Consider the following 24,914-nt stretch of genomic DNA (forward strand, 5'->3'; position numbering starts at 1 on the left):
AAGAAAAACTACCACAAGAGGACACAGTTTTAAATTAGAGGGGCAAAGGTTTAAAAGTAATATCAGGAAGTATTACTTTACTGAGAGAGTAGTGGATGCATGGAATAGCCTTCCTGCAGAAGTGGTAGCTGCAAATACAGTGAAGGGGTTTAAGCATGCATGGGATAGGCATAAGGCCATCCTTCATATAAGATAGGGCCAGGGGCTATCCATAGTATTCAGTATATTGGGCAGACTAGATGGGCCAAATGGTTCTTATCTGCCGACACATTCTATGTTTCTATGTTTCTATGTTACTGAAATCGTACATTTCTATTAGAAAAATAGCTCTAAAGTTGCCCATTTTGAGCCTTAGCAACGCTCCTCTGTCTTCTGCTTACATAACTTTCCACACTGACTGTGTTATGTAAACAGAAGACAGAGGAGCGTTGCTAAGGCTCAAAATAGGCCACTTTAGAGCTATTTTCTAATAGAAATGTACGATTTCAGTAATTAAAGTATATTACAAAAATGATCAGCATCACTGCCCCTATACATAATACAAATAAAAATAGGACAGCAGTTATACTTAAAAAAATTGAACTCTATGGTGAATGGATGCAACTGTATTGCATCCATTCGTGGCTCCATTAACGTGTACATTTTTTTGTATATGTTAAACGGATGGCAAAAACATGATGTGACTGTCACGGATGGTGTACAGGAAACAAGACAATAATATAAACAATGACTCACTGGATCCACAACTAAGGAACAAAAGGGGAGACCCCTGCAAGAGACCTGCCGCTCTCCCTTATTGCTCAGCCTATGCGACCACCCCAAAGGTGGATGGGCGCATATCTACGTACCTCGACTATCTTACACCTGAAGACCCTACAATAGTGAGGGGACACGACCACCGGCTCCCTACACAGACACGGAGGGAGTCAGGGTCACCTGGATCCAGAAAACAGAAAATCATAAATACATAAACAGAACTTATCTTGCAGACGACTGGGGACTGTGGACTGTGGACTGGGAACAAGGAACAGCATGCACACACACTCCAGGAAGTTGTATAAGCCGCACACTATTGCATTCTGGGGAGGAACTTAAAGGGCAGCAATCAGTCCAACAGCATGACAGCTGAGATAGACTAACGAGATGAGAAACTAAACCAAAACAAAGAAATTCAAGGAGGAGGATCTGAAAGGCTCCTGTCAGAGCTTCTCAACTGTCTGGCTGTGACAGTACCCCTCCCTCTACGAGTGGACTCCGGACACTAAGAGCCCACCTTCTCAGGATGGGACCTATGGAAAGCCCTGATGAGACGAGAGGCCTTAATGTCCGTCACTGGGACCCACATCCTCTCCTCAGGACCATAACCCTCCCAATGAACGAGGTACTGGAGGGAACCGCGGACAAGACGAGAATCCACAATCCTAGAGACCTGAAATTCAAGATTTCCATCAACCACAATCGGAGGAGGAGGCAAAGGCGAGGGCACAATAGGTTGAACATAAGGTTTCAATAAGGACTTATGAAAAACATTATGGATCTTCCAAGTCTGAGGAAGATCAAGACGGTAGGCAACAGGATTGATGACAGACAGGATCTTGTAAGGCCCAATAAACCTAGGACCCAACTTCCAGGAGGGAACCTTCAATCTGATATTCTTGGTAGACAACCACACCAGATCACCAACATTCAGGTCCGGACCAGGCACACGTCTCTTATCTGCCACACGCTTATATCTCTCACTCATGCTCTTTAGATTATCCTGAATCTTTTGCCAAATAGATGACAAAGACGAGGAGAATCTGTCCTCATCAGGTAAACCAGAAGACCCCTCTCCTGAGAAAGTCCCAAACTGCGGATGAAACCCATATGCACCAAAAAATGGTGACTTATCAGAGGACTCCTGACGACGGTTATTTAAAACAAACTCAGCAAGGGACAAAAAAGAACACCAATCCTCCTGATTCTCCGCCACAAAACAGCGCAGATATGTCTCCAGATTCTGATTGACGCGCTCTGTCTGGCCATTCGACTGCGGGTGGAAAGCAGAAGAGAATGACAACCGAACCCCCAAGCGAGAACAAAAGCCTTCCAGAATCTGGAAACAAATTGCGTGCCCCTATCAGAGACTATGTCTGAAGGAATACCATGCAATTTGACAATGTGGTCAATAAATGCCTGCGCCAGCGTCTTAGAATTGGGCAAACCAGGAAAAGGGATGAAATGCACCATTTTGCTAAAACGGTCCACCACCACCAGAATCACAGTCTTCCCCGAGGAACGAGGCAAGTCCGTTATGAAGTCCATGGACAGATGTGTCCAAGGACGGGAAGGAATGGGTAAGGGAAGGAGAGGACCTGATGGCCGTGAATGAGGGACTTTGGCACGAGCGCAAGTCTCGCAAGCTGCCACAAAACCCTCAACCGACTTACGAAGCGCAGGCCACCAGAATCTCCGAGCGATGAGATCCAGTGTGGCTCTTGCCCCCGGGTGCCCAGCAAGGACCGTATCGTGGTGTTCCTTAAAAATCTTGTGTCTCAAAGCGAGAGGCACAAACAACCTCCCAGGAGGACAAAGATCAGGAGCCTCTGACTGGGCTGCCTGCACCTCTGCCTCCAATTCAGGAAAAAGAGCAGAGACCACCACACCTTCAGCCAAAATGGGACCCGGGTCTTCAAAATTCCCACCTCCCGGAAAACAACGTGACAGGGCATCTGCCTTCACATTCTTAACCCCAGGACGGAACGTGACAACAAAATTAAACCTTGAAAAGAACAAAGACCATCTGGCCTGTCTCGGGTTCAGACGCTTGGCTGACTCCAAGTAGGCCAGATTTTTATGGTCAGTAAACACAGTAATAGGGTGTCTGACTCCCTCTAGCCAATGGCGCCATTCTTCAAAAGCCAACTTGATGGCCAACAATTCCCTATCTCCCACATCATAATTTCTCTCTGCGGAGGAGAGTTTCTTTGAGAAAAAGGCACACGGTTGCCATTTGGCAGGAGAGGAACCCTGAGACAAGACCGCACCCACCCCTACCTCAGAAGCATCAACCTCAACTATGAAGGGTAACGAAATATCAGGTTGTACCAGGATGGGAGCGGAAGCAAAACTCTCCTTGATATTAGAAAAGGCCTTACGCGCCTCTACCGACCAGGAAGAAAAATCTACCCCCTTTCTGGTCATATCAGTGAGTGGTTTAACAACAGAGGAATAATTCAAAATAAATTTCCTGTAATAATTGGCAAAGCCCAAAAAACGCATCAGCGCCTTCTGATTCTCAGGAAGTTCCCACTCAAGCACAGCGCGGACCTTCTCGGGGTCCATGCGAAAACCAGAAGCGGAGAGAAGAAACCCCAGAAATTGAATTTCTGGAACCGCAAACACACATTTTTCCAGTTTCGCGTATAATTTATTCTCCCGCAGGATGAGCAAGACCTGACGTAAATGTTCCTTATGAGTCTTGAAATCAGGAGAAAAAATCAAAATGTCATCCAAATACACTAATACAAATTTTCCCATTAAATGATAAAAAATGCTGTTCACGAAATGCTGAAAAACGGCTGGGGCATTCATCAAACCAAAAGGCATAACCAAATTCTCAAAATGGCCCTCAGGGGTATTGAAAGCCGTCTTCCATTCGTCTCCTTCTCTGACCCTGACCAGGTTGTATGCCCCTCTTAGGTCTAATTTGGAAAAGACTTTAGCCCCAACAACCTGGTTAAACAGGTCCGGGATCAGAGGAAGCGGATAAGGGTCACGAATAGTAATACTGTTCAGCTCCCTGAAATCGAGACAAGGTCTTAAAGAACCATCTTTTTTCTTAACAAAGAAAAAACCAGCGGCAACAGGTGACTTCGAGGGTCGTATGTGTCCTTTTCTCAGACTCTCAGAGATATAAGCACGCATAGCGACCCTCTCAGGTTGGGAAAGATTGTATAAACGAGATTTAGGCAGCTTGGCGCCTGGGATGAGATTAATAGGGCAATCATACTCCCTGTGCGGGGGCAAATCCTGAACTCCACTCTCAGAGAAGACATCCGAAAATTCAGAGAGGAAAGGTGGTACAGTCTTAGTAGAAACCTCAGAAACAGATGTCATGAGGCAATTCTCTCTGCAAAAGTCACTCCAACCATTTATTTGCCTCGCTTGCCAATCAATGGTGGGGTTATGTTTAGTGAGCCAGGGTAGCCCCAACACTAGAGGAGTAGGCAAACCGCTAAGGACGAAACATGACACATCCTCAACATGAGCATCACTGACAATTAAACGGATATTGTGAACTATGCCCTTTAATGATTTCTGAAAAAGTGGAGCGGAATCAATAGCAAAAACAGGAATATCCTTTCCCAAAGTGCTTACCTGGAAACCATGAGTTATTGCAAATTGATTATCAATGAGATTGACAGCTGCTCCACTATCCACAAAAATCTCACAAAAAATGCTTTTGCTCTCTAGCGCCACCCTAGCAGGCAGGACAAAACGGGAACTACAAGCAAACGGAAAACCTTCAATTTCCGCCTCAACCCTGCCAATAGTAACAGACGGAACATTTTTAAAAGATTTTTTCCTTTTAGTTTCTTTATTACTCCCAGAAAACTGCCTGAATCTCCTAGAGGGACAAACATTTGCCAAATGATTTATACCTCCACAACAAAAACAAACCCTCCCATGCGGGCTGAATCTTCTATCGTCAGAGGCAATCAACCCCAGCTGCATGGGCTCCTGCTCAGAAGGGGCTGACAGCGACTGAGACCCCTGCGCACAGAAAGAGACCGCTGCACTGTCCCGGGACTGAGTATGACAGGAAGGAGAGATCTCTCCTCTCTCTCTAAGACGCCTGTCAATACGAACGGCCTGAGACATAGCAGAATCCAAGGAGGTAGGTCTCTCATGAAAGGCAAATGCATCTTTCAATCTCTCTGAAAGACCATGGCAAAATTGACTTCGGAGTGCAGCATCATTCCAACCAGTATCAGCTGCCCATCTCCGAAATTCTGAGCAGTATATCTCTGCGGATTGTTTACCCTGGCATAACAGACGTAGTCTAGACTCAGCCAGAGCAATACGATCCGGATCATCATATATCTGACCCAGGGCTAAAAAGAATTCATCCACTGAACGGAGGGGCCGTGCCCCCTCCGGCAGCGAAAAGGCCCAGGATTGAGCGTTACCCCTGAGCAGCGATATAATGATCCCCACCCTCCGTTTTTCATCACCAGAGGAATGGGGAAGAAGGCGAAAATGGAGTTTGCAAGCCTCTCTAAAACGCACAAAATACTCACTACCCCCGGAGAACGTATCCGGCAGCGAGATCTTAGGCTCAGCACAAACTCCATGAACGCAAGCTGAACCGGTCACTTGAAACTGAGAAAAAGTCTTACGGAGATCAGCTACCTCCAGTGAAAGACCCTGGAAGCGCTCAGCCAAAAGTGAAACCGGATCCATGCTTGAGACGGTTTTGGCGGCTTATAATGTCACGGATGGTGTACAGGAAACAAGACAATAATATAAACAATGACTCACTGGATCCACAACTAAGGAACAAAAGGGGAGACCCCTGCAAGAGACCTGCCGCTCTCCCTTATTGCTCAGCCTATGCGACCACCCCAAAGGTGGATGGGCGCATATCCACGTACCTGGACTATCTTACACCTGAAGACCCTACAATAGTGAGGGGACACGACCACCGGCTCCCTACACAGACACGGAGGGAGTCAGGGTCACCTGGATCCAGAAAACAGAAAATCATAAATACATAAACAGAACTTATCTTGCAGACGACTGGGGACTGGGGACTGGGGACTGTGGACTGTGGACTGTGGACTGGGGACTGGGAACAAGGAACAAGGAACAGCATGCACACACACTCCAGGAAGTTGTATAAGCCGCACACTACTGCATTCTGGGGAGGAACTTAAAGGGCAGCAATCAGTCCAACAGCATGACAGCTGAGATAGACTAACGAGATGAGAAACTAAACCAAAACAAAGAAATTCAAGGAGGAGGATCTGAAAGGCTCCTGTCAGAGCTTCTCAACTGTCTGGCTGTGACAGTGACCCAGCCTTAAAGGGAACCTGTCACCAGTTTTATGGTGTCCTAACTAAGGGCAACATAAATAAGTGACTGATTCTCTTAGCAAAATGCTGGGTCACTTTCTTTAATTGACCCAGTCAATCTGCCAACATCTTGTATTGAAAAGCTCCAGCTCACAATGATGAGTCCTGAATATTCATGAGCTCCTGACTCTCCCCGTCCACCTGCTGCTGAATGACAGTTTTTTTTCCATATGAATCAGCAGCAGGTGGGCAGGGGAGTGGCTATAGCTCTGAATAAAAAAAACACTGCACTCACTGACATCACGCTGGACTCAAATCAGCTCATTAGCATGCGGCATGTGGCATCTTTGTGTGTATATTATGAGGTAACCATCTGCCACACCAGTAAGTGAATACATCTAAGGCACTTTTTAGTAGTTAATGATTATATATAGTTAGTTAGATTATAATCAAATATCCACATGACAGGTTCCCTTTAAATGTACTTTTTAAGGGGGTATTTTCATCACAGATAACCTCTTTAATCTGAAGGCTGAATTTATTGAGGCAAGTTATCCCTGGCTGCTTATTTCCCAAGCGGTGACCACTCCAAGAGAAATGGAGCATTACATGTGGCTATTCAAATCAATTGATTTCCATGGAGTCCAGAGTACTAAGTGACTCTTTGATGTAAAAATGCCCTAAAATTGCTATGTAAAAAAGATACCTACAGAAAGCTAGTTTGTAGTCATTATAAATTAATGTCCATCAGGGTTGCCAACCGTCCAGAAATTTCTGGACAGTCCGTAAAAATAGGTGACTTTTTTTTCCTGTGTCTATGAAAAAAATTGATGTGTCCATGATTTTTTGGAGGCTGGTGGTACTTAACTAGATTGTTTTAGTGGTAATTCTCATCATTTTACAACTGACAGTAGATGCAACAATAAGCTACTGTTTCTTTAGTGGTTTTGCTTTAATCTGTGATCATGATTTGTTGCTGTTATATAGTAGGATGTGTTTCAATATCTGCTGCTGTGAAAAAACACACAATGACAAATACATTTTTTACATTCTGATTTTACGGTCCACTCTCTCATTAAAGAGAGACATGAAAACTACATGGTATGCCAAATTAGCATCAAAGCACTCTTACACTCTGCAGCACTCTTACAATAAAAGTGTGAAATAATTATCTATTAGAACATGTTAACCCCTTCCCAACATATGACGTAATAGTACGTCAAGGCGGCAGGTGCGTTCCCGCATTTTGACGTACTATTACGTCAGGGTGATCGGGCCGGCACCGGAGCGGTGCGCGCCCGATCACTGCAGGGGTCCGGCAGTCCCTGATAGGCGGGCCCCTGCTGTATCCGTCGGCATTGCTGTACAAGACGATGCTGGCGGGTTAACCGCTTCTAGGCCGCAATCAATGCTGACCGCGACATAGAAGGGATTTGAGGCGGGTGAGGGAGACCATCGAGTCCACGCGCTGCTGTGGTGGGGACCCGATGGGTGAGAAGGCAGCCCAATGCCTTGCAGAGGCTGCCCATTGCCCTGCACGGCATCAGGACCTGCCTTCTATGGGTGACGAGGAGATCCAGCCTCAGGCTTGGTCTCCTAGGCAACCTGTTAGTGTATTACTCAGTGTAATACACTAACAGGCAATGCATTACAATACAGATGTATTGTAATGCATTGAAGAGGAGATCAGACCCCAAAAGTAAAGTCCCAAAGTGGGACAGAAATTAAGTTTAAAAAAAATGAAAAAACACCCCTTTCCCCTGATTTTATATTAAGAAATAGAAAAAAAAAATAAGAAAACATGCACATTTTAGGTATCGCCGCGTCTGTAACGACTGGCTCTATAAATATATTACATGATCCACCCCGTCCGATAAACACCGTAACAACCTGCTCTATAAAAATATTACATGACCTAACTCCTCAGGTGAACACCGCAATTTTTTTTAAAATATAAACAGTGCCAAAAAAGCCAATTTTTGTCACCTAACAATTAAAGTGCAACACCAAGCGATAAAAAAGGCTTATGCCCCTCAAAATAGAACCAATCAAACCATCATCTCATCCCGCAAAAAATGAGCCCCAAACCTAAGACAATCGGTCAAAAAATAAAAAAGCTATGGCTCTCAGACTATGGAGACATTAAAACATCATTTTTTTTGTTTCAAAAATGCTAATATTGTGTAAAACTTAAATAAAATAAAAAAAGTATACATATTAGGTATTGCCACGTCCGTAACGACCTGCTCTATAAAGATATCACATGACCTAACCCCTCAGGTGAACGCTTTAAAAAAAAATAAAAAATGTGCCAAAACAACCAATTTTTTGGGTCATCTTGCCTCATAAAGTGTAATAATGAATGATCAAAAAATCATATGTACCCAAAAATGGTACTAATAAAAATGTCAACTCTTCCTGAAAAAATGAGCCCCTGCACAAGACGAATGGCAGAAAAATAAAAAAAATATGGCGTTCAGAAAATGGAGACACAAAAACTTTTTTTTTTTTCAAAAATGCTTTATTATGTAAAACTGAAACAAACAAAGTAGCCATATTTGATATCACCACATCCGTAACAACCTGCTCTATTACAATAGCGCATGATCTAACCTGTCAGGTGAACGTTGTAAAAAATAAATAAAAACAGTGCCAAAACAGCCATTTTTACGTTTACCTTGCCTAACAAAAAACTTAATATAGAGCGATTAAAAATCATATGTACCCCAAAATAGTACCAATAAAACTGTCAACTTATCCCCTATTTTCCAAAATGGGGTCACATTTGGGAGTTTCTACTGTAGGGGTGCATCAGGGGGGCTTCAAATGGGACATGATGTCTAAAAACCAGTCAAGCAAAATCTGCCTTCCAAAAACCATGCCCTGCCGTGTGCCCTTACATCAGTTTACGACCACATGTGGGGTGTTTCTGTAAACCTCAGAATCAGGGTAATAAATGTTGAGTTTTGTTTGGCTGTTAACCCTCGATGTGTTAAAGAAAAAATGGATTAAAATGGAAAATCTGCCAAGAAAGTGAAATTTTGACATTTTATCTCCATATTCCTGTAATTCTTGTGGAACACCTAAAGGGTTAACAAAGTTTGTAAAATCAGTATTGAGTAACTTGAGGGGTCTAGTTTCTACAATGGGGTCATTTATGGGGGGTTTCTATTATGTAAGCCCCACAAAGTGATATCAGACTTGAACTGATCTTTAAAAAGTGGTTTTTGGAAATTTTCTTAAAATTTTTTGAATTGCTTCTAAAATTCTAAGCCTTCTAATGTCCCCAAAAAATAAAATGACATTTACAAAATGATGCAAACATAAAGTAGACATATTGGGAAAGTTAAGTAATAAATATTTAATGATGTATCACTTTCTGTTTTAAAAGCAGAGAAATTTAGAAAATTGCACATTTTTCTAAATTTTTGGTAAATTTGGTATTTTTTTATGAATAAAGGTGAACTATATTGACTCAAATTTATGACTGTCATGAAGTACAATGTGTCACGAGAAAACAATCTCAGAATGGCTTGTATAAGTAAAAGCATTCCAAGGTTATTACCACATAAAGTGACCCATGTCAAATTTGCAAAAACTGGCCTGGGAAGGAAGGTGAAAACTGGCCTGGGGTAGAAGAGGTTAAATTAAAAAAATTAAAACATCCCTGGGATGCTGCTGCAGTACCCCAGATTACTACTGCACAATGTTAATTATTGCCAAAACAGTTAATTTAACACTGGCAAGTAAAATCTGGTGATTTGTTGCTAAAAGAGCTTGTCTTTCTTTGCACTGTGTGATCCTAAAAACAATGGATGAGCAATATAGGGTTGTCTGTGAAGGTTCTCATTTATCCAGGTCATGGTATATCTGTAAAGAATAAACCAAGGCAACTGGACGTACTGTAGATTTCTTGAAAACGTTTCACTCGTTCTTCCAACAAGCTTTCTCAATTCTGAGTGACTCTACAAGAATTCTCTGGGAATAAATATGTAACTGAATCAACATCTGGTAATTATAATAATATAGGGTTCATTTGGGCAAACTGTTTAGGTTGCCGGGTGTTGGACTGGGTCCACCACCTGGTTACTTAGTAGGAAGTATAGTCTGAGCAGAGCTAAAGGAAGGGCATATGTGAGAGAGTTTCTGCAGACCAGACAACCTATGTTTCTGAGACTACAGCTGCCAAAGGAGTAAATCTATTACCAGAGAACCACTAAAGGAAAGAGACCATACTTTATAGAATGTCCAGAACCAAGTAGGCCACGCAAGCTTGTTTACAGCATTGAGACTTTGCTACTGTGGAAAATATATATTTCTTTGGCACCTACCAGATTTTGAGATGGACTGGCCGTCCAAATCTAATTTCTGTGTCTCTCAAAACAGAAAGGGTTAACAAGTACAGAATTGCATGCCTGTGGTTATTTTGGAGAGACTTGAAAGTGTCTTTAGAGAAAAAGACAAAGAATACTACAGCTACCATCATTATTGCTGTCCATACACTGCTATTGGGAAGAGACTATACTGTGATCTACTTTGGAACTGTGGCTTTTTGCTGCCATATATACTACTACTCCTATCATCAATCCAGTAAAAAAGACTTTAATTATTGTAACCAACTGATTATTTATTCTATCATCCATCTGTTGGCCATGCATTCGCACTCCTGCCTTGCACCAAGCCAAACTGTTCACCATAAAGGGCACCCCAACTTCCACCAGACAGGAGCCACAACACCAGAATGTTCCCCGAGGGAAGAAAAGATGCGTCAGCCCTATGAAGCACCAGGGTGCAGCATGCTACCGTGAACTGTGAGTACTACTACTACCACCACAATAGCCAGTACCACTTGCATCCTGGCCTTCCCTCCAAGTCACTGCACTTATGCGATTCGAGCAGCAGTCCAGGGCTGTAACTGTGAGATGTTTTTGTTTCCCTCTCTCCCCCTCCTTTTCACCACCCAACATGGAGGAGAAGTGAGCAGAGGTACTTTCTATTTTTTCATTTAAGAGAATAGCAAATTTGTACCAATTGTAGAGAATATGAAAAATGCAACTGTTCCTGGCGCTGCTCTAAGCAATCCCAAAAATGAACAGATGATCATGTATATATAAGGAAGTATTTTATTGTATTTAAAGCACTTGGTACCTGATGAAGACTCCATTTGGAGTTGAAACACACTAAAGAAGAGTTTAGCTACATAAAAGGCCTCCTGATGACCAATACTTATGATGTCCTCCTGTGGTGCCACAAGTAGTAATAGTGTCCCCCTGTAGTACCCCCAGTAGTTGTAATGTCTTAAAGTCCCCCTAGCAGTTTGTGTTCCCCCTACAGTGCCTCCAGTTAGTATAAAGCCCCCCCCTGTAGGGCCCTAGTACTTTTAATGCCCCCATTTAGTGCCCCCAGTAGTTATTGTATTTCATTATAGTCCCCTCAGTAGTTATAATGCCCCCATGTATTGCCCCATTACTTATAATGTCCCCCTGTATTGCCCCCAGTAGTTATAGTGTGCTCCTGTAGAGCCCCTAGTTGTTGTAATGCCCCTGTCCTCCTGTAGAGCCCCTAGTTGTTGTAATGCCCCTTGTAGTGCCCAGTAGTTAAAATGCCCCATATATTTCCCCAGTACTTATATTGTGCCCCGTATTGCTCCCAGTAATTATAGTGCCCCATGTACTGTATTTCCCCAATACTTATAATTCCCCCCGTAGTTCCCCCAGTAGTTATGTCACCCTGCAGTGCCCCCAGCAGTTATAGTGTCCCCCTGTAGTGCCCCTAGTAGTTATGATGCCCCATGTAGTGCCAGAAGTAGTTATAGTGTCCCCCTGTAGTGCCCCAGTAGTTAGAATGCCCCCTGTATTTACTAAATACGTATAATGCCTTTCATATAATGCCTGAGACCTGTACTGCCTGCACTGGCACACAGGCCTATGCATTGTGAGGATGGAAATACAGTTGTATTTGCGGCAGCCACTACTTTTGGGGCCCTGGGAAGACCTTTTTTTGTACAATGTAGTAAGTGGTGGTCTGAGTAAAAAATTATATTTTATGACTCTAAAGAATTCCTTTTTTGTAGGTCAGAAAAGACAACCACTAATAACAAAAATATTGCATTTTGGTCACAGAGAGGATGGTTGGACACTTTTCCAGTGCAAACAATAATTTGAAATAAACTATGTGCATTCAAGTGTATTTGCAATTCATTCATCCTTTAAATGCGCAATGTTAAAGATGCCTTCAGGATGGGCCTCAAAACACTTTTGCTGCAATGCATTAATCACTACACTGTGAAGATTGCTGTCCCATTAACACATACTATGCTGCATTATGGCATTAGCATTTCTCTATCCTTACAATTCTATATTAAACTGCTTCGCCTATAGGCTTCTTCAAATTTTGCTATTCAGCCCTAATTAAAAGAATCTACATAAAAATTTTCCATTTGACCTGTTAAATAGGGAAATGATGGCACTGGATAGTAGAGGCTCGGTAGTTTCGAGTAGCGTCTCTGGCTGTCACATTCAGCCGCTGATGACATTATTGGATTCAAGTGGCTGAAACTCAGCAAATAAGAGAACAGACAGCTCAGTGCATGTAGGGAGTGCTTAATAGCTATTAGACAGATTATCCATGGCTTTTCTAGTACACATGATGGTGGATGAATCCTGTTACTTGAAGAATAAAGGATGACAAAGTTATTGGTCCAATTTGTGCTGTAGTCTTAATGCCTTTACTTTCATGATGAATCTCAATGCTGAATATGCTGTACACAGCAAATACTGCCTGTAAAAATCATCTAAAAAAGGAACATGCCGTCCTTACATGAATGTGTAAGAACATACGGATTACTGCATTATTTGCAACATTCTCATAATTTTTACATAGCAAAACGCTATAATAGAAAATGCATTAAAAAAACACAGTTGAGTACCATATGGCTGTACAAGCCACAGCAGGCTCCAATTAACTAATTAGGCCTGTATTGTTAATGGCCGTGCGGTATTGCAGGTGCCATGTGGCCATTAACAAGACAGACCGACTTGGCTGGAAGGGGTGAAGCTTTGCCTAAAAGGGGATGTAGTCTAATATGTGCCTTTTTGCGCCAAAATTGCACCGAAATTAAGCTACCTATAGGCTTATACATCAGGGCCAATGTCTCTTGCTCTGCAAAACCCAGAAAGTTGCAGGAAATGCAGCAGGGTTGGATTTCTTGTAACTGTTGGGTGGAGGCAACTTACAAGCTCCCAATTACTTTCATTATGATTCAAGCTGTGCTATACTGCGATCTTTGGTCACGCAATTTGTGTTTAGCCAAAGTTGCCGTGTAACCCCAAACTCAATCATCAGAAAAGATATTGACGGGTTTGTTCCCTGTATGCAATCCCTATCTATTAGAACATGCCCCAATGATAAACTAATCACAGGCTTTTCTTCTGCTACCCCCAGAGATCAATTGTAATTGGTAGGAAAAGCTGGAGTCACTGTCCATTTATTGTGTGGTTCCACCACAGGAAAAATTAGACATTACACAGTTCTACTGTAAGGCACACACTTTCTGGGTAGAAAGTAGAGAGGATCATTTGATCCTCAGACAAGAATGAGCAGCTCTCCCAGTGTCCACCAAACAGACACAGGGGCGACCTATTACACACCCCTGTCTCTGGCCGGATGTATGTCCATATACTTATAATAAGGAAATCTGGTGTCATGGCATCCATTAAATGTCCTGCTATTGACAGTCAGCCACCGTTACCTTCATTTGTAGTGGTGTCATGAACAAAAAACGTGGACTGCTATGGATTGGAATTGTATCATCTTTACCTACAAATCCAGGTTCTGTATGGGATCCCATAACTGTCGGGTTCAAGTATGGAGGCCTGGTAGTGAGCGCTTCAATCTTGTTACGCTGCCCTAACTGCTAGTGTGATGATCTGGGGAGACATCTCATACGACAGTTGTCACCCCTAGTAGCGACACAAGGGACACTCAGTGATATGTGCAGGACATCCTGCAGCCAGATGCATTTTTCAGCAGGATAATGCTTGCCCACACACAGCAAGGGTTCCTAGGAGTGTCTCTGCCAGCGTGCAACACCTCCTTGTTCTGCCTAGTCATCTGATTTATTGCCAATCCAGCATTTATGGGATCAGTTGGGACGCCAGCTTCGACAACCTATAAGTGTGCAGTATTCTTAGGCTCAGCTGCAATATCTGTAGGTAAATGTGCTGAAGTATACCATACAGAACCTGTATGCCTCCCTGTCCAACCATATCTCATCTTGTATCCAGGCTAGGGGTGGCCCAACAGGGCACCACAGCCTCCTTTCAATTGTACAGTTTTCTCCAGCAAACTTATCCTTTTGTTCTAATATTATACTCACATATATCATCATTACATTCACACATATAAAGATACAGATTTACTAATGCATCTGTGCCAAAAATCTGTCTCAAAAAGTGGAGCAAAATGGCACTGGCACGCTTCGGTGTGGGAGGGAAGCACCACACCGAGCATAAGAGAGAAGGAACAGGGAATCAGGCCTGAGCGGGAAGAAAGATGGACACCTCACCAAAACTAAAACCCTAACCAAAATCCTGACTTGACTACCAGTATGAACAGACCCCTGAGGTAGGTTAGTTCATACACAGGATTACCTAGAGTCCTATCTAGCCCTATAGGACCCTAGTATTAATTTCAGGGACGAGACTACCTGTTCTTCCGAAAGGAAGGTGTTCTGCCTCTAGCAGAGAGAGATTCATTTCAGTTCACGTCTATTTAATTTCTAATTCATTCTGCTGCAACTTCTGTATTCATATAGTTATTACTTAGGTAATAACACCATCTAGCGGTGGTAAAAATGTATTGCACCTTGTTTTCTTTGTAATAAAGATTATTGCTTTGTGGGAGGTGCTACGCATTGTGGGAAGTGCAAGGCACTGGTGAGATCTACCTTGTTTCAGGGACATTATGTTATGCAGAGCTGTTTAGCTAGGTATAAGTGTCACTCAGGGAGTTATTTCTGTTAGCTAGACATGTAGTTCTATGTATAGGCAGCCATTTTGGACATCTGCTTTCTCTGTCAATGTATTACTGTACTGTACATGCTCTTCTATAATTTTTATTTACACAAGCCATTTGCATTCTTGTAGTTTTACCAATTCATAATCCTGTTGACCAATAAACAAGTTAGACTACAGAAAACAGTCCTCTTATTTGGAAGACAGGAATGGTTTATACTAAATGTCAGACTGCACACTGTGTGAACGTGTATGAAGACAGAACAGTAAAACAGATGCTAGTCACCAGCAATAGTGGATATGACTACACAGAGCCGCCATCACACACACGGTCCTGCGTATAAGATTGCAGCGGCTGCCATACAATAACAAGAAGTGAGAGTGCAGTCCCCAGCAAGTGCAACACTATCCAGACCACGCTGAAGTACGTTCTACCAATACTGAGTCTGCACAGAGACATTAAGCAGCCAGCAAAAGGCACACAATGTCCGCTAGCTGGGCATCATCATACAGGACCAGGTCACGAGCAAGCTGCTCTAGCAAATCCTCAATAATTGAAAAGGCTGCTCTCGCACGTGCAGAAGCTGAAGCAGCAAAAGTAAGGTCTTCCTTTGCCGCACAAGAGATGCAACTAAAGCTAAAGCAAGCAGATCAAGAAATAGAAAGAGCATGCGTGCAAGCGTCAATTGAAACAGAAAGAGCATGCGTGCAAGCGTCAATGGAAAAAGAGAGAGCGTTACTAGAAGAGGAGAGAGTACGCCGTTAGGCTGAGTTCACACGGGCGTTGCGGGAAAATGTGCGGGTGTGTTACGGGAACACCCGCGATTTTTACAAGCGAGTGCAAAACATTGTAATGCGTTTTGCACTCGCGTGAGAAAAATCGTGCATGTTTGGTACCCAAACCCGAACTTCTTCACAGAAGTTCGGGCTTGGGATCGGTGTTCTGTAGATTGTATTATTTTCCCTTATAACATGGTTATAAGGGAAAATAATAGCATTCTGAATGCAGAATGCATAGTAAAATAGCGCTGGAGGGGTTAAAAAATAAATAAATAATAATTTAACTCACCTTAGTCCAGTTGATCGTGCAGTCCGGCTTCTCGTCTGTCTCCTTTGTTGAACAGGACCTGTGGTGAGCATTCATTACAGGAACAGGACCTGTGGTGACGTCACTCCCGTCATCACATGATCCATCACCAAGGTAAAAGATGGACTAAGGTGAGTTAAATTTTATTATTTTTTTTTAACCCCTCCAGCGCTATTTTACTATAAGTTCTGTATTCAGAATGCTATTATTTTCCCTTATAACCATGTTATAAGGGAAAATAATAATGATCGGGTCTCCATCCCGATCGTCTCCTAGCAACCGAACTTGCGTGCGGATGCTTGCGATTTTCACGCAACCCCATTCACTTCTATGGGGCCTGCGTTGCGTGAAAAACGCAGAATATAGAGCATGCTGCGATTTTCACGCAACGCATAAGTGATGCGTGAAAATCACCGCTCATGTGAACAGCCCCATAGAAATAAATGGGTCGGGATTCAGTGCGGGTGCAATACGTTCACCTACCGCATTGCACCCGCGCGGAAATCTCGCCCGTGTGAACGCAGCCTTAAGCGTCAGTGGAAGAAGAGAGAGTACGCCGTCAAGCGTTAATGGAGAAGGAGAGAGTGCTCCTGCAAGTGTCACTGGAAAAACGTGCCGCAGAGAAAGAAGCGGCAGCCGCAGTGGCCAAAGCAGCGTTCCTAGAAGCCTTGGAGTTCCCCGAATCCGAGAAACACAGACCAGACCTAGATGAACAAGATCCAGCACAGCGCGTCTCAGAATATGTCCATCAGCATCCCAAGACAGATGACAACTGTGATCCAGTATAATAGCCAGCTTATACAGAGTGCCAAAGATCCTACCTTGAACCACAGTACCTCCAGCAGAATGGTATGCGACAACACGATGCTGACCACAACTACAAAGCTACAACTTTCGCTTCGACTTAAAGGGACAACCTTCACGTCAGAACGGTATTATACAGACTTCCCTAAGCCAGAAACCCCTAAAAGCTATGGTGATACACCACACATGCAGCATAACAACAACACACCGTGTAGTATTGGCGCTAACCAGGCCGCCATGCACTTCGCTAAGTTCTTTGCTAAACGGGAGCTGGTTACCAAAGGACATATAAAATTCACAGATCCCCCGAGAACTACAGGGCATGGTGAAACTCCTTCCAGAGCCATAAGACTTAGATGTTTCCTATAGTAAGAAGTTAGATCTCTTGGTAAAGTGGCTTGGAAGCGAGTCTGCTGAACACAACAAAAGAATCAGAGACGTTAACATAAACTATCCTGGCAAAGGCCTAAAGATGGTGTGGGAAAGACTTGATGAGTGTTATGGGTCAATAGAAGCTATAGAAAATGCTTTATTTAAGAGAATTTATAATTTTCCCAGAATAGTGGGTAGGGGTTACCAGAAGCTCAGGGAACTCAGCGTCTTGTTAATAGAGCGTACAGGTTGCTCAGGCTAGCATTCAAGCAGTCAACCGGATTGTCCAAAAACTCCCTTATAACTAACAGGAGAAGTGGATCGCACATGGTTTTCATTATAAGCAGGTTCACAATGTACCATTTCCCCCCTTTGTGGTGTTAGTAGACTTTGTTACTCAACATGCAAGGATCAGAAACCATCCCAGTTTTGACTTTACATTGTTATGCCCCACTACCCCCTGGTGTCAAACCTCATAAAACCCCAGTGGCAGTCCACAAAACTAACGTTGCCTCCACAGGTTCTCCTTACAGGTCGTTTAAGTCTTCTCAAGAAGAGAACAAACTCAAAGATCTTACCAAAGAATGCCCCCTGCAAAAGAAACCACATCCTCTACTAAAATGCAGAGTCTTCAGGGAGAAGTCTTTAGAGGACTGCAAAGAATTCCTCAAAGAAAACAACATCTGCTTCAGGTGCTGCGCTACAACATCACACTTCGCCACCCTGGACCACTTTCTCAGGTATCACCCCAAGCAGAGGAGCATGACGGGAAGCAGATAGACAATGACGTAGACTCTGCAGTAGTCACTTCTCACTGTACAGAGATCTGTAAAGGACTCGCAGGAGGGAAGTCCTGCTCAAAAATATGCCTTGTCAGAGTTTATCCAGTCGGTCATTGAGATAAGGCGATCAAGATATATGCAATCTTAGATGATCAAATCAACAGGTCTTTGACACCTTCAACATCGTAGGACCCAGTTCTCCCTACAACTTAAGGACATATGCAGGTACCGTTTAGACGACGGGGAGGAAGGCAACTGGGTACAAGGTAGAGTCCATAAATGGTTAGACCTGCTTGTCCCTGCCAACCGTACTGGAGTGCAATCACATTCCTGACAACCGGTCTGAGATACCTACACCAGAGTTAGCAGCATGTCACCCCCAACCTGAAGCGTATAGCTCACCTGATACCGACACTGGACCCAGAAGCCCCGATAGTCTTACTCCTTGGAAGAGACATACTACGAGTTCATAAGGTTAGAGCACTGATTAACGGTCCCCAAAATGCTCCATATGCCCAGAGACTTGACCTAGGATGGGTCATCATAGGAGACGTCTGTATAGGAGGAGCACACAAGCCGACCTCAGTCAATGTTATGCTCACCAACACACTTGAAAATAAACGTCCTTCCCTATTCCAGCCATGTCACAGCAGTTTCCTAATAAAAGAATTGCCACACAGAGCTCCTGTGCCTTGTCCTTTCGTGGATCCCTCCTGTGAAGACCAGGCCTGCGATGGTGAGCAAGATCACTTAGGGTGCACAGTTTTCCACAAGACAAGAGAAGACAACAGGGTCGCAATGTCCAATGGAAGACAGGCTGTTCTTGGATATCATGGATCAAGGAATAGTAAAAGACAAGTCAAACAGCTGGGTCACACCATTTACAGTTTTTTTTTTTGTTCATGATAATGCAAACGGATCCGTTTTGACTTACATTGAAAGTCAATGGGAGGCGGATCCGTTTTCAATTGCACCATATTGTGTCAGTGAAAACGGATCCGTCCCCATTGACTTACATTGTAAGTCAGGACGGATCCGTTTGGCTCTGCATCGTCAGGCGGACATCAAAACGCAGCGTTTTGGTGTCTGCCTCCAGAGCGGAATGGAGGCTGAACAGAGGCAAACTGATGCATTCTGAACGGATCCTTATCCATTCAGAATGCATTGGGGCTAAACTGATCCATTTTGGGCCGCTTGTGAGAGCCCTGAAACGGATCTCACAAGCGGACCCAGAAACGCCAGTGTGAAAGTAGCCTTATTTGGAAGACAGGAATGGTTTATACTTAATGTCAGACTGCACACTGTGTGAACATGTTTGAAGACAGAACAGAAGGACGAACAGGAGTCTCCTTCAGGCCTGATGCAAACAATAGGGAAATGCAACACACAGCACCCAACCAAAATACAAAAGGGAAAGGAAAGACTTAACTTCAAACGAGCAGTGGAAGCACCAGGAACTCCGCCGAGATCCACACACCAAGAATCCACAACTGAGACTGAAGCTATAAACCGCACAGCATTGTGGAAGAAGCAACAATAAATAAGGAAGGTTAAATGACCACATTAGCAACACCTGAGGCCAGGGGTGTGGCCATTACCAGAAACAACACATACGCCTATTGATCCACAAGGAAAACCTGTCAGATCAAACCACGTGTTGCCAGTCTCACCGATCTCCTGCCACCTGTCGAGGGAACGTCCGTGACAGGCACAAACTGGAGAAATTTGGAGCACCTTGTAACAGGGCTTAGCAGGAAGTGGGTGGAGCTTCACAAGAAAGGGGTGGAGCCTAATATGCACCATTTTCAGCCAATTTCAACACAATTCTAGAGTAAAAATCTGTAAAGTAATAGTTGGTATAGAGTCAGTGAAAAATGTTTGCCCTTGCATTAGATTTATCATCCAGCCCGAGACACTGTGATAAAACTGGAGCAGGCCTAGACAGCAGGTCTAGTTTACGCCATCTACAGGCTTAGTAAATCTGGGCCAAAGTTTCATCCAATTCCTTCTTGATATTTTTTCCAGTGAGTATACACTAAGCAAAAGTCTAGGAAAAAACTGATCCTACACATTCATGCCACTGTTAATATTACTGTCTGATGACAGTTGGCTCTCTAGCACTAGGCTAATCTACCAGCTTGAAGCCTCTATTAGAACTGCTCTCATTGCAGAAGTTTCAAAATAATCTCCAAATATGTCCTCAAATAAACCACAGGATTCCCATCAGAACAGAACGGTCCAAACTCAACCTCCCTTTTTCATAATCAGCTATAAGCTTCAATCCAGCAGCATGGCTTTAGTTATCGATGCAAGATCTTTACAGGTGTCTTCAGGAGGAACGAACAAACAGAAAAATGTAATTGTATAAATTAAATCACACAGAGCATAACAGAAACCCGGTGTAACATGTGCAGCCGTCTGCAAAACTCAATACAATACAAATATTAGAATAAGCAGTCTAAGCCCCAAAGCTGTAGCACCGCGCCAACCCAAAATAATTCCACTGACATGGAATATGTTTTTGGGATTTTTTTTTTGTATTTGCCATTACAGCTTAACAGAACGTAATACATCTTCTTTCCTTCATGCACATATATCATATAAGTAGTATAGTAATAAAAATTTAGTACAAAGGTTAATTTTGAGACAGCCAGGCAGAATTCTGTACATACTGGCATGTCTGGGATAAAGTATTGTGTTTTGTGAACCATATCTGTCATTTTTATGCTAACGTGAATAGCCAATGCTATGTTACATATGTATGCAAGTTACAAAAACAGTTCAATACATATTTCACGGCAGATATTTTGTTCGTTGCCATACACCCAAAAGCAGCATAAACATTAAAGGTGGCAAGAGGGAACTATAGAACATTTAATGAAAGCCTGAAGTTCCTGGAGACTTCTTGAAGGGAGATTTATCATAAGTTTGCACCATAAAAGTGGCGTTAAAAAGTAGCAACTGCGTGTTTACGACCTTTTAAAAAAAAATTGTTGCAGAGAAATTTATGGCAAAGGAAGATTGCTTTCACATTTACTTACATTGTCCACTGTAACTTCTCATTCTTAATTGAGCTGTACAAAGCCTTGGAGAGAAAGAGAGATTTTCAAGTGAGTAAAATGAAGTTAATGTGTAATTACATATAAATTGACCAAGATAATTTGATATTAATACCGAAACCTAAACCTATGGATGTAAGAGTAACCACCACTCAACATATAGTTGCACCTATTTTAGAAACCTCAGAAGCTTGCAGAATCTGATGGGGCCAGGATTATTAGGACAGGACTCCAGAGGAACATATTTAACACGTGACGATCATAACATGGTGTGGTAAACTGCAGGGCGATAACGCAGTATGGTGCTAATGTTAACTTGCAGTAGGTACATGGAATACACGTGTATATAAAGTTTCATTCTCATGTGATTTTGGACTGTGGTCAAACATTTCTTTTTAATTAGGACCATAATAAGGCCCATGCCCATGACCGTATTTTTAGTCCGCATCCGTTTCACATTTTTTTACAGATCAGATGCAGACCCATTCATTTTAATGGGGCCGCAAAAAATGCAGACAGCACCCCATATACTGTCCACATCCACATGTCCGTTCCACTATCCTTTCAAAATGATAGAACATGTCCCATTCTTGTCCTTTTTTGAACCAGAATAGGCATTTTTAATATAGGGTTGGGCGTGTGTTATAGAAAAATGAGGGCTGCACACAGCCGGTATCTGTGTTTTGCAGATCTGCGATTTGCGGTCCGCAAAACAGATGCGTCCGTGTGCATGGGGCCTAAATAGTATAAAATGAAATCTATGGATTACAGCTCATTAGATAAATACTAAGAACCTGCAGTGCAAATAATTCACAGGCAAGTGGATTGGTGTGATCTGCTGTGAAAACTGAGGCGGCTACGAGGCCTTCTTTACGTCTGAGCCATATAAAAGCTACAAAGTCTTTCCCACTTGAAGGTGTCTCAGAAATAGGATATACTGAATGCAGTCAAGTGGGAAGAGGTAAATGTGTTACTTTGGTGTTAAAATGGTTCAACAATTCCAGTGGCTGCCAACGAAGTGTAACATAATGTGAATAGTTCTGTCCCTCTTGCAAACAGGAATATCAAGAAAATTGCCATATATTAGTCACTGTTCATTCATTCATTCCCTCATCATTACCTCTCATAGTACCCTATGAACATCGCTAAAAAGTGGTTGTTTTGTGTTACATTTACTGTGGATAAGCAAAGAATAAACATATAGGAAAAGCAGGAGGGGAGAGACAATACTATGAAATATGCCAACTAATATGCATTATATGTTACTAAATCCTTTATCTTGATTAAGGCATTAATCAGCATTGTGCTGATCTATGAATGAAGCTCAATGTTCGAGCAGATTATTTCTAACGAACATCCTCTGGAAGCGCAGAGGATATCAAGACCAGCTCAGAAAGCGGTCTTGATAAATCTCCCCCTTGGTTATGTAGACTGATATATCCTGTCCATGGGCTGGGTCTGATGTATGCCAAAAGAGTGCATGCACTGGCATTCCTTTTATCTCACCGTATTCTCCTACCAATGCAAAAAGATCTTACAAAGCAAAAATGGTATATGCATGGTATAAGTTCTTTGCAATGGTAGTTTGTGGGCAACAAATGCAACTGGGTAGGATATATTAATATATATGTGTTGTACCAGTGTGTAGCTGAATGTAAACAAGAAATGAGATTTAGAAGGCCAGATAATCAGGCTCGTTGCAGACAATCTGCCCATCTAACGGTGCAGTAGATCACCCGATAAACGAGCGAAACACTTGTTCATTGGGTGAAATTGTCGCCCGTGCAGGCACATAATTATCGTTTCTGGGCAGCAGATCGTGCTGTCTAAACAGGGTTCTGCTGCCCAGAAACAATGCAGCCGTATGAGGACGAGCGATCGCAATAGTGATCCCTAGTCCCCATACTGTGGAGGGGATCGCTGCGCGTAAATGAAGAGCTTCACCCGCACTGAACAAGCAGCCAACTGTCAGGAAGTAACGCTTCCTTCCAGACTATTTTCTGCTCATCGGCCCAGCTAAATCCACTTTTAGTATTATAGCATTTAATTATACCTTCTGTAACCAAGTCTTCTGAGATCTGAAAAATCTCTACTGTACCATGTTCAGGGATTAGTGAACATAAATCAGCATTACTTTTCTACAACTCCACTAGGAATATGGTCTGCAGGAAGTCGGTGAGGTCTGTTGTAGTGGTGACCGTCAATGAAAGCAAATTGCCACTCACATTTGGTGATACAGTATGATCTGTATGGTAAATGAGCATCTCATCATCACTAATAAGATTTACCATAACGGCTCGGATAAGATTACCAGCTGCTTCTTCCGATTTCAGTCCTGGATATAATAATGGATGTGATTGTTGCACTCTGTTATCATCACGTGCCTGTCACCTTGCCTTGACACTCGCATAACAATGAACACGAGAACGCGTCCTACCTGCTGCATTTTAATAAAGCTCATGCGGGAAAGTGCTCAGCTTGATGAAATACAGAGCACAAGGAAGGCTCTGTGGGCTCTCATCTAGAGCGTCGCTAAGCAACTTTCTGCAATCTGACGCACTACATAATGGACTGATATTTTTATCGTTTACTTCTAATGCACGTATGCTCACACCAGCCCTTATAAACAGCCCCACGTTTTGCTATAGCAAATGGAAAACATGTTCTATAATATTGCACCTACAAAAACCTAATACATTTAACAGGCTACAAGAGTTGTGTAAAGTACATTCAATTGTAGATAAACAATATTTCCTAGTTATACTGTATATCTCACACTATGATTATATTCACACTGTGTGGATTTATATTCCAGATATTACGCACATATCTGATGAAAATCTTCTCCAGACATTCAAACTATCTGAATATAAGGTAAAAGAATCTTTGAAACCACTTCAAAAATCATCTATTATGATGGGCTACAGGGAAATTCTAAATTCCCTATGGTTGTCCCATAACAGCTGTCAGCAGAATGTAGACTGGTAGACTGCAGATATAGGATTGTCTTATACGGGTCTGTGTGTGCTGACTTAAAGGGCATCTGTCATCAGATTTGTACCTATGAAACTGGTTGACCTGTTACAGGAGCACTTGGCAGCTGAAGACATCTGTGTTGGTCCCATGTTCATATGTGCCTGCATTGCTGAGAAAAATTATGTTTGCATTTATGCAAATAAGCCTCTAGGAGCAACGGGGGCGTTGCTGTTACACTTATAGGCTCAGCTCTCTCTGCAACTGCTGCACTCTCTGCACTTTGAATGACAGGGCCAAGCATGATCACACTTGCGGACACATATGAACATGGCACCAACACAGATGCCTTCAGCTGCCAAGCGCACATGCAACAAGGTCAGCCAGTTTCATAGGTACAAATCTGCTGACAGATGCCATTTCACTACCAAAAATGAAAACTATGAAATTCCCTGCAGAACAGTATTGTTCTTTTATTCATCTTCCAACTGACTGATTTCCTTGCATGTTCAAAGGCCTACTCATTTACCCTCAAAAATCCATCAAGGGTTATATAGTAAATGGGGATGCAGCTGCAGTTTTTCTATCTGTGTCTGTGAGACTGCATACTGTACTGTGAGAGGAATGCACGGCGGCGGCGCTATCTTCACCTCAAGAAGGTCCTACCTACACTGCTCAAAAAAATAAAGGGAACACTTAAACAACACAATGTAACTCCAGGTCAATCACACTTCTGTGAAATCAAACTGTCCACTTAGGAAGCAACA

General features: G+C 42.8%; 1 protein-coding gene across 1 annotated transcript in view; it reads right to left on the reverse strand.

Moving 5' to 3' along the window:
* The window catches only part of PSD (pleckstrin and Sec7 domain containing), a 322,847-nt gene that overhangs the window by 62,016 nt on the left and 235,917 nt on the right, over positions 1-24,914 (reverse strand). The window contains exon 10 of the mRNA XM_040438419.1: positions 21,157-21,200. Within this exon, the coding sequence (XP_040294353.1) occupies positions 21,157-21,200 (44 nt within the window). The remainder of the gene's footprint in view (positions 1-21,156; positions 21,201-24,914) is intronic.

The sequence above is a fragment of the Bufo bufo genome, chromosome 6 (assembly GCF_905171765.1).
Source record: "Bufo bufo chromosome 6, aBufBuf1.1, whole genome shotgun sequence".
Lineage (NCBI taxonomy): Eukaryota > Metazoa > Chordata > Amphibia > Anura > Bufonidae > Bufo > Bufo bufo.